Consider the following 10,806-nt stretch of genomic DNA (forward strand, 5'->3'; position numbering starts at 1 on the left):
AGTAGAATCTATAATTTAAAATTTAAATTTCGTCTCAATTTGTAACAAACTTTTAATTCAAGTCAGAAGTTATTTCTAACATAAAAAATGTTTATGATTTTTCTATTAAAAAACAAGTTATATCAATTGGCAAAAAATATATCAAACATACCTTTATTTTTATCACAAGTTATTAATAAAAAAAAAAAGTTTTTGATTATTACTCAAAATCAAAATTCATAATTCAAAAGCTACCAGCTTCACATTTCGCAAGATATGTTTCAATTATAAAAACTAGTCACATTTGACATGTTCCAATTAAAAGAAATAAAAATAAAAATAATTACATTTACAAAAAACTGAAGCAGCAAATCCTTCTTTCTTTTTTTTTACTGTAATTAGAGCAGAAGACTGATGTAACATGGATTATCAAATCAATAAAAATCCTGCAGAGCGTAGACTGCGAAGGAACAACTTTTCTGTGTTTGTAACTCAGGCGGAAGCTCTCTGTGTACGAGACTCTCCTCTCCCGATCAAGTTGTAGATATGAACGAGTTACACTGCAAAGCCCCTGGACACGCATCCTTCAACTGCACATGGAGATTTGGTGAACCCCATTGAATTGTTCATCTTATTGAGATCCATGCAGTCGCTGGCTGGGTTATCCTGCAGATTCAATGTCTGTAATCAAGCAGCCTACTTGTCTTTGAATTTAGTATATGATTTGGCCTGGTGGAATCAGGGAAAAAAGCATCTGAGGAGTCCATTTCCTCATCTTGAAGGCTAGACAACTTCCTCTTCAAACCAGGAGCAACCTTCAATCCTGCAACAAAAACCAAGTTTTCAGGAAACAGCATACAGGTAGCATAAAAGTAGAGAAAAAAATGCATGGTACAAAATGGAAATGAAGTGGAACTTTCAAGTAATTACCAGGAAGAGGGTCTTCGAATGTGCATGGTCGAGACTCTGAATCACCACAGTTACAGAAAAAGTTTGGTTCCTTGTTTGACCCCAGTATCCTGCAAGAAAAATATTGTAAGAGTATGTGAGTTCATTCATAATACAGTGGCAAAGGCGAGAAAGTTAGAACAACAGTCTTAAGATCAGAATTCACTTGTCTTTGCTACTCATGCTAGAATGGTTATAAACTACTTAGTACCATTATTTCAAAGACCCGCAAAATTACACCCACATGCAAAACTCCAGGAGTCTGTGTTTTGAAACTAATAATAACAATAGAAGTATTTGTTTGAAAATACTGTCTTGAATCTGTAAGTTACATATCAATTCTAAAATTTCTTTAAGCAAAACTACGAAGAAAAAAAAATAATTTTCTACAGAAGCTCAGAAAGTATAGAAAAAGATGAGGACAAACTGAACATTTTATCGCCATAGGTACCAAAAATATTTATCAATAAGTTCTACAGTTGATGTAAATTACTCAACTAGTTTCCAATCTCTGACTCAAGGTCATGTTAAACGCTCTTTCAAAGCCAAATATATTCTAAGCAATCTCACGTGCAAAATCTCCCCCCACTCCCCCATTCTTCCCTTTCATATCATGCGTGGATCAGTCAACTATAACAAAATGAAACTTACACCTAAGGCCCTGTATCATTCTACCAAACAAATTAAGCTGAAATTATGTTCCATTCTCAACAACTTCCATGGCAAATGGATGTTCACTTCCTCAACTTGCTTCCATGGTAATTATTATGATGCGCTAACTAAGGTTATAGCAGTTACCATTCTTGTTCAACAACCTAATGAAGATCTCAAAATGTATAAATTCAAATGAAAAGGAATATCTAGTAAAACAAGACACACAAACTTGATTCTTTATTACAATATTGAAAGAATGTGCATAGACCCCTTTGACATTTTGATCTCATACAATAACATGTCAACCTTCAAACAAAAGCTACTGAAAGTATTATAATTCTCTACTCATAAGTACCACTTCCCAATTCATAGATAGAGCACAAATAGGTCAAGTACACATGGGTAGAATAGCAGGTACAAACTATAAAGACTCTGTTCAGTTGAATTTCAAATTCCATGCATACATGTTTCATGAGAAGAATGGGAAACTCAAATAACCAGAGGGTGAACCTCTATCCAGGTTTTGAAGATGAAGTTTCAGAATGATATACTAACAATAATAACTCTGAGAATATCTCTATCATTTCCCTAGCAAGATTTTTGACCATAGGCTTTAAGAGCAAAATGACCTATCATTATATTAAGTTCGACAATCAGAAATTTAGCAATTAATTTAAATTTCAATGTTTAGAGGTTCCTCACATTAGACAAAATACAACTTCACTTCAGATGAACATGGGGAAACAAACGTTGTTAGAAGATCGTTGGCCAATCAGCAGTTTGGCCAGATTAAAATATTATCATGATTATACAATTAGTATTCTATTGTAGGCATGTGAAAAAGAAAATAATAGAAAAAGAAAGTAATCAGTGAACAACAAATTAGTTTCTTGTAAAATGTATATTCTAGATAAGCTAACATCCAATAAATGAAGTAATCTCTCTAAAACTTAATGAAAAAACAGTTAAGGATATAGATATCAAACCTGTACATGTGCTCAACAAAGTCATCAATTAGGACAGGCCAAGCACCTGCAAATAAAAGGCATATGAGTGAACAATTTCTGTTACAAACAAAGATAAAACAGAATCAAGTCACGCATGCTCCTGAAAAAGCAAACACACTGAATCAATGGAGAGAAAGAAGAGCACAGAGATACCTAAGATCTTTTCTATAGACTTGTTGCTTTATTATTTTCCACAAAATTTCTACTTTTATGACCCTAGTACAGAGTCCCACACCCATCATAACAAAATCCTGCTCACTTACTGCCGGAGAGCAACAAAATAGAAAATGGAAAGGCATAGTGAAGGATGGGAGAAATGAGAGAATCAGTTAGTTCCACATGGTTGATGAAAGCAAAAGTCTATCAACAATGGTGAACAAATTTACAAAGCACAAATATAATATCCCCCCCGCTGATTAAAACAAATTTCAAGCATACACCAAAATTCTTGTTCCAAAACCCCAAATTCACAAACCAGAGCACAAAGTGGTGCTCAAAAGTGGAAAACTTCACAAACCAGAGGCATAGCAAATATGACCAATCATTGTTTTGGAAAAACCACGTTGTTCAAAATCACAGGGAAAAAGTCCTTTCTACCATTACCAAATTTGACAAAGAAAAGGGCAAAGAGAAATTGTTCTAAATGCAGGATGGTAAACATGTATCTTTATATTATAGCTTAAATGTGAGCACTAAATCATTATATCCTTAAGGCAATGTACCTTCAGGATCATACCCTTCAAGATTTTCATGTATGCACCGGCTAAAAGCTAAAACTTGCTGCCATGTATCCTCAGATATATTGTGTCGTTGATTTTCCTAAAGGCAATCGAAAAATTAGTTGCGTAGACAGAAATGTGAAAAACAAGAGAATGTGATCATACCCAATATTCACAAGGTATCTATTGACATACAAATACAATTCATAGTTCAGCTGTGAGGTGATGTGTCCCAATTCATAAGCTTACATATCCATGAATAATGAACAGCCACATAAGCATTTCTTTAAGAACTCTACTCAACTGGACAATGCTTTTTACAAGAGAAACACAAAAAAAAAAAAAAGAACACAATTCTCCAATTAGCTTAGCATCACCCATACTTGAAAGTCACACCATTGGTTTAGCAACCGAAACCTCCCAGCTAAAACTAATTTCCATGCGGAAACAGCCTTGTTTACAGCTGCAAGAGAAATTCATGAAAATATAAATCTTCTATGTAAAACAATCCATCAAACCAATGCCTATATATGAAGACAATAGAAGTAAGAAAGCTTACTGATATTCCTTTGACCATTTTCACGGCACACGAAGAATACAAAATCATAGAAACGAGAGAATTCTGAAAAATCTGCCTACAAAGAGATAGAGAGTTGTAAACAAGGAACACAATATTAAATATTCATTTCTTTTGTTATGGATTAAAAAAACAAAGATTTAGGAGTAATTGGTTCTTAGCAGAGAACATCAATGATCAAATCAAAAGAAATGTATCCAGTTCAAGAGCTTAATAAATGGAACTCACCATAAGTTCTAGCTTTGACATGAGCTTGAGAAGTTCATCAAAAATTTTAATTCTGTCAAAGGAAATGCCATAAATCGTTCAATGAAATGGATACATACATACATTATATATATATATATATATAAAGGAAAGTTCATATCTAGCTAAAAAAGTACTCCCTAGAACCACAGAGCAAATGACACCAAACTGATTAGACTTTATAATTATACACCAGGTGTAATTTTTGTTCAAAGTGACTGTAAAATCTATATTATATTTTGTTTACTAAATAAATGCATATACATGCTTTGAGCATGCAAAGTCAGTATCGGTGGCTGCATGTGCACATGTGATAAATGTTGAAGTTTCTACAATAGCTCCTCCATGCAAGTCCTCTTAGTTTCTATATATATGTGATGTTGTAAGCTTCCTGCAGCAAGGAACCAAGTTTCAAAAATTAAGGAACCAAGTTTCAAAAATTGTGGTGTCCTCCACTCTCTCTCTTGGTTCCATGTTGCTTCTTTAATTTCCCAAATTTCTTTTCTTTTCTATTTTGTACCACATGTGGTATCAAAGCACAAGTCAATCAAGACGGCACAATTCCAGCACTACTTTAGCACAATTTCATAGCACTACTCCAACACAACTTCCGCACAAAACGTTAAATTTCTTCAAATTCTAAGCTCATCATCATGGCATCCCCTAATTTGAGTTACCACCAACCTGTTCCTGCTTTCAAAAGAATCACCTATGATTTGTGGAGTATCAAAATCAAAACTATCCTATGAGCTTATGACTAGTGGTAAGTAGTGGGAAATGGCATTCCAAAATTCATAGATTCGCCAAAAGGAAAAACAGAGACTGCGGAAGGCACAACCACTACTCCCACAAAACTAGAAAGTTCGTCGAGTTCTGAGACAGTTTCAATGCAAGTTTGGCAGAAAAAAGATGTTGATGTACTTGCCAAAATTCATCTAGGTGTCTCAGACTTGATCTTTCAAGAATCATGAACTCCTCATCGGCAAAGCAAGCATGGGACACATTACAAGATAAATTTCATGGCACCATTAAAATTCAGGCAATAAGGCTTCAAATTCTAAGAAGAGATTTCAAAATCTACTAGTGAAAGGAGAAACCATCAAAGATTTCTCTTTTAGATTAATTGAAGTTGTCAACCAAACCAAAGCATATGGCAGTGACATCATGGATCAAAAGTGGTGAGGAAAATCTTAATTTCCCTCAGAAAAATTTGATTATGTCATCACCATCATTGAAGAGTTGAAAGATCTTACTCAACTCTTACTCACAGAGCAAGTAGGTTCTTTACAAGCTCAAGGGCAAAGAACATCAAGAAGGAATGAAGCTTCCACCAAACGTGCTTTCAGACATAGCACAAAAATAAATTTCCATTCAATAAAGGTGGAAAAAATAAAAAATAAAATGAAGAGGTAGTAACAAACAAGGTGATGCAAGCAGCTCCAAGGAATGCAAAAATAAAGGAAAATTCCCTCCTTGTGGTGTTTGCTAAAAAATAGGACATTGAGAGAAAGAAGGTTAGCACAAGGGAAAACCTTAGTGCAAGATTTGTAAGAAGTTTGATCAAACTGACCAAACCTGTAGATTCAACCAAAACTAGCAAGCTGGCTTTTCCAAAACAACAGACATAGAAATCATCTTTATTATGCTAGTTAAGTTGCATCAGCAAAAAAGGGATGATGAGTGGCATATTGACAACAGCTGTGCAAATCATATTGCAAAGAGCCAAACTTTTTTCACTCACATTGATCCAACTATCAAAGTATCGGTCAAAATTGGTGATGGAGGTTTGGTAGAATCAAGTGAAAAGGCATTATTGCAATCAAAACCAATAGGAGCACACAACACATCAAAGATGTACTCTGTCCATGTCTCAAATGATATTGAATGGATATTCTTTATTATTTGAAGGCAAAGCTTGTGCAATTTTCAACCCCCAAAAGAAAAGGATAGCAAGTGTCAAAATGAAACTATTATCCTAAAAAAGTCATTGTGAAAGATCTACCCACCATCGGTGATCTCAAGGGAGTCTGTGAAGGATGTCAACTAGGGAGTAAGCACCGACAACCATTTTAAACAGATGAGGCATGGTGCACCTCATAGAAATTTCAACTGGTGCACACCAACATTTACGATCCAATGAGAACTCCATTGTTCGACAACAGTAGATATTTCATCATGTTTATTGATGATTACTCTAGAATGAATTGGGTCTACTTCTTAAATAAAGGTTTGAGGTATTCTAGAAACTTCATAAGTATAAAAAATTGGTGGAAACTCAAAACAATTGTTAGATTCAGACTCTCTATAACAAAAATGGCACCAAGTACACTTCTTCCCAATTCAATAAATTATGAGAAAAGGAGCACATTGCAAACTTACATTATTGCATACGTGCCACATAAAAATGGTGTTTCAGAAAGAAAAAATAGAACAATCATGGAAATGATTGAGATCCATGATTAAAGACAATGGCATGCCAAACAAGTCTTGGGAAGAAGCAATTTATATTGTTGTCTATCTCCAGAACAAAAGCATCACCAAAACTATCCCATACATGACACCACTTAAGGCATGGTCAGGACATAAGCCTTCTATCAGGCATGTAAAGTTATTTAGATGTGTTTGCTATATAAGCATTTAGTCAGGAATCTCCAAAGAAGGCACAAGCTGGAAGCAAAAGCGAAAAAAGAACTTTCTATAGGCTATAGTTCTCAATCCAAGGGCTATAGAATATTCAATCTGCAAATAGAGAAAGTTGATATCACATTAGACAAGATGCTTCTTGGGATTGGGAAGAAAATGAGGAAAAAAGATTGACGGATGTCCCCACATTCCAACAAGATTCAGGACCTAATCCACTGCCAAGTCAAGAGACTCCAATTCAAGAGGTTAACGACTCGACCTTGGACTCGTACTATGAAGAAATCAATGAGAGTTCTCCAAGTAATATTGAATCGTCATCTTCAAAGCCTCCTCCACAACCTTAGCAATACAATATGGCTACAAAGAGGCAGCAAAGACAAATCAAGTCACCTCAAGGGTATGTTGATTATTAGTTTTGTAATCATGTTGTTTATGAGCCCAACAATTATGATGAAATGGTTGATCATAAAGAATGGAGGCTTGCAATGGAGGAGATACAAAAGATAGTGATTGGGTTGGTTCATTGGATGAAATGGTTGATCATAAGTCAACTGAAAATGCAGAATTGTTTGGCTACACTGATAGTGATTGGGTTGGTTCATTGGATGATATGAAAAGTACATTCGATTATACTTTTTGTTTTTTTTGAAATGGAGTATTTTCATGGTTTTCACAAAAAAAGGATATGGTAGCTCATTTCACATGGAATTTGAGTGCATTGCAACATGTGCAGCGACAAATGAAGAAATATGAGCTAGAAAAATTCTCATCGACATGTGTGAAATTCAACAAAAACCCACTGTGTTGTATTGTGAAAGCAAGTTGGCAATTGCAATCGCCAAAAATCCAGTCTAATACAGGAAAACAAAGCACATCAATGTTAAATATCATTTTCTCAGGGAAGCTAAAGGCATGAGCAAAATTAGCCTCATTCACTAAGGCACATATTAGCAAATTACAGATATTTTTACCAAAGCACTACCCAAAGCTAAATTTGAATTCCTAAAATGAAAACTTGGGGTGCATGGAAAAAGCGTCAAGGAGGAGTGTTGAAAGTGAGATTCTTTCAATCAAATCATTGAATAATGTATATTATATTTTCACTTTTTACTAAATAAATGCATATACATGCTACGAGTATGCAATGTCAATATGGGTGGCTGCATGTGATGCATGTTGAAGTTTCTCCAATGGCTCCTCCATGTAAGGACAAAATATGGGTCATGTGCTGCATATCTTACCTTCTCTCTCTCTCTCTCTCTCTGTGTGTGTGTGTGATGCTGTATGCTTCCTTGAGCAAGGAACCAAGTTTAAAAAATGACATTGTCCTCCACTCTCTTTCTCTCTCGGTTCCATGCTTCTTTAATTTCCTAAATTTCCTCCTCTTCTTTTTTTGTGAGAGTGTGTACCATAATGTACTAAACTTCCAACAATTTTAAAGTGAATTGAGTCATAAGAGCATCAAAACAAGTCTTAACCCAGATAATTGGAAAGTTTGTCTTGCAATCTTCAATTTCAATCAAGGAGTTAGGTTAACAGATTCCCATCATCAGAGGCCAGTTGTATTTGTTTCCAAGACATTTTGAGGAAACTTGCCACTACCCGAGCCCTACAGTACACTTACTAGAATTTATCATACTAATTCCTCCAACAACATCCAATAACTAATAAACAAGTAATTGAGTCCTTACATGATTTATTTTCAACAGAAAATAGCGTTTCATGACCAAATCTTATTTCCCATGTCACAAGCGAATACTAAGATGAAAATATGTTCAAAGTGGTTCTTAAATCTTATTAGATAAGGTTTATAAATATGAACAACCATTGGCCATTCCCACATTCTAAAGGCTCTTACTTTACCTGAAACACAACGCTTTCTTTAAAAAAAAAAAAAAAGGAAACACTAATACTTACAGAGTGATATCCATCAGTCAACAGAACTTATCAGTAAAAACAATAAGAAGCCAAGAATCCAAAAACTATACATTAAGGCCTAAAACTATAATAAAACCCACAATTTTTATTAAAAAATAAGTCGCTAAAAACTATCAAAGAAAACCCAGAACCCAAAAACCAAGAAACTCAATCAAATCCTCCACAAACATCAAATCAGTTCAAAATCTTCAAAAGGGTATTTCCACGTTCAACAAAACAGTGATTTTAACTTAAAAAGATACGTTTTTTTACCAACCTTGAATGAAACTTTAAGTCCACAAATTTCAAAAGCTGAGCTAAAGAATCCCTTGAAGATTTACCCTTGCGTGTTTCATCTGGTTCATTGACTTGGCATGATTTTACCGATCTAATATCACAGTAACGTCTGTAAATCTCGAAGATTGAATCCGGTGAGTGCATGCCTGTCGGAGAATAGCTAGATAGTGTTTTAAGAACAGAGATGATTGGTGCTTTGTTTAGAGCCTAAAAACTACTTTAAAATTTTAGAGGTAAATGGGGGTAGCGCATTAATACTCGAATTGTTTTTCTTCGAAAATTGTTTCCTAAAAACTTTTATTATAAATTAATTTTATATTTTTAAATCATTTTAAATTTTAATAAAACAAATTAAAAAATCAATAATTACTCTAACATCAAATAATCTTAAAAATTAATTGTATTATGCTGCTAATCACATAAAAAAACTAACATAAAAAGAAATTATTGTATATTTTTAAAAAAAATTACAACTCAGACCATGAAATTTCACTGTGTTTAGTCAATAAATAATTAAAATTAAAGACTTAAATTAAAAAAATTATAATATTTAATTCTTTATAAACACAATATTAAAAAAATAAAATTTAAAAAAATTATAAAAATCACGCCAACTCAATATGGATTAATTTATAAAATCTGTTATTTAAATTATAAAACTAGATACATCAATAAAAAATAAGTTAAAATAAATTATGAAGTTTTTTTAACAAAAAAAAATTAATGTAAAATTGAAAATAAAAAAAAACTTATTGAAGTAAACTCAAATAAATATAACAAACTCATTACCAAAATCATAAAAATAATATAATTTTATGAAAAGTTAATAGAAAAAAAACACATAAACTTATCTCTAATGGATAAAATTTAAAAATAAATTGTTGCTAAAATAACAATAAAAAAGCTAATAACCAAATTGGACATTAGAAAAAAAATACAAACTACAATAATATGCTTGAGCCATTGTAAAATTGTATAAGAAAAATAATAATACCAGTTACCGTTAAATATCCAGTCAACAATTTTTCAGTTCCACGATTCAAAGGCAAATAAAAAAAGGCAAGTCAAAGATGATATTATAAAATATAATTTTATAATAGACATGAATATCAGTCTTATGCACACCAAAAGAATATATATTCTTGGTTCTTGGCCAATCTTTTAATCTACGCGTATAGTGTTACAAAAACGACTCTAATCAACAAACTAAACTCATAATAAGCAATCTGTATATTGTAAAAGAAAAACAAAACCACAAATAAAAAGCAAGCTATACACATTATTTGATAAAACGATCCATGAAAAAACCCACCAATGTACATAAAGGGATGAGAAAGGCTCTTTTAGTGTGTTTAGCTAGCTATATCCTATTTTTTTACAAAAAGAAAAGATTAAAAAAATTTATTTAAAATTATTTTTTATATTCTCATATTATTTTAATATCAAAATAATTTTATAAAAAACAATTTAAATATACTTAAATATATTCATAAGTTAATTATATCAAGCCATCTAACATTACCAGAAATTTGTTTAAAACCAACTAAATTATCGAAGGAATAATCATGTCGGTAATTTACGGCGATAATTATCGACGAATACTTTTCCATTTGTAATTCAGTAAGTATATACTAACAGAACATTTCAATAGATATATACCAACAGAATTACAGATGGAATATATAAAAAAATTAAAAAAAAGAACAATTTTTTGATATTGAAGTTTTTACAAATGATTTTACCTATGAAATGATCGAGAGATTCAAATCGAGATCTTCGTTCAGTGTCATGATCGATTTACAATCAGAATTGTCGACAA

At 32.7% G+C, this 10,806-nt stretch overlaps 1 protein-coding gene across 1 annotated transcript; it reads right to left on the minus strand.

The window, feature by feature from the left end:
• Positions 1-215: 215 nt before the first annotated feature.
• On the minus strand, positions 216-9,222 carry AAR3 (defective in cullin neddylation protein (DUF298)). Its single transcript, XM_011037464.1, has 8 exons — positions 8,968-9,222; positions 4,113-4,164; positions 3,867-3,942; positions 3,691-3,770; positions 3,311-3,407; positions 2,568-2,613; positions 910-998; positions 216-802 (listed from the first exon to the last, which is right to left on the minus strand). Exons 1-8 carry the CDS (start codon positions 9,129-9,131, stop codon positions 654-656), a joined length of 753 nt encoding a protein of 250 aa, XP_011035766.1. The 5' UTR covers positions 9,132-9,222; the 3' UTR covers positions 216-653.
• Positions 9,223-10,806: the final 1,584 nt, after the last annotated feature.

This window comes from Populus euphratica, unplaced genomic scaffold, assembly GCF_000495115.2.
Source record: "Populus euphratica unplaced genomic scaffold, PopEup_1.0 scaffold129.1, whole genome shotgun sequence".
NCBI lineage: Eukaryota > Viridiplantae > Streptophyta > Magnoliopsida > Malpighiales > Salicaceae > Populus > Populus euphratica.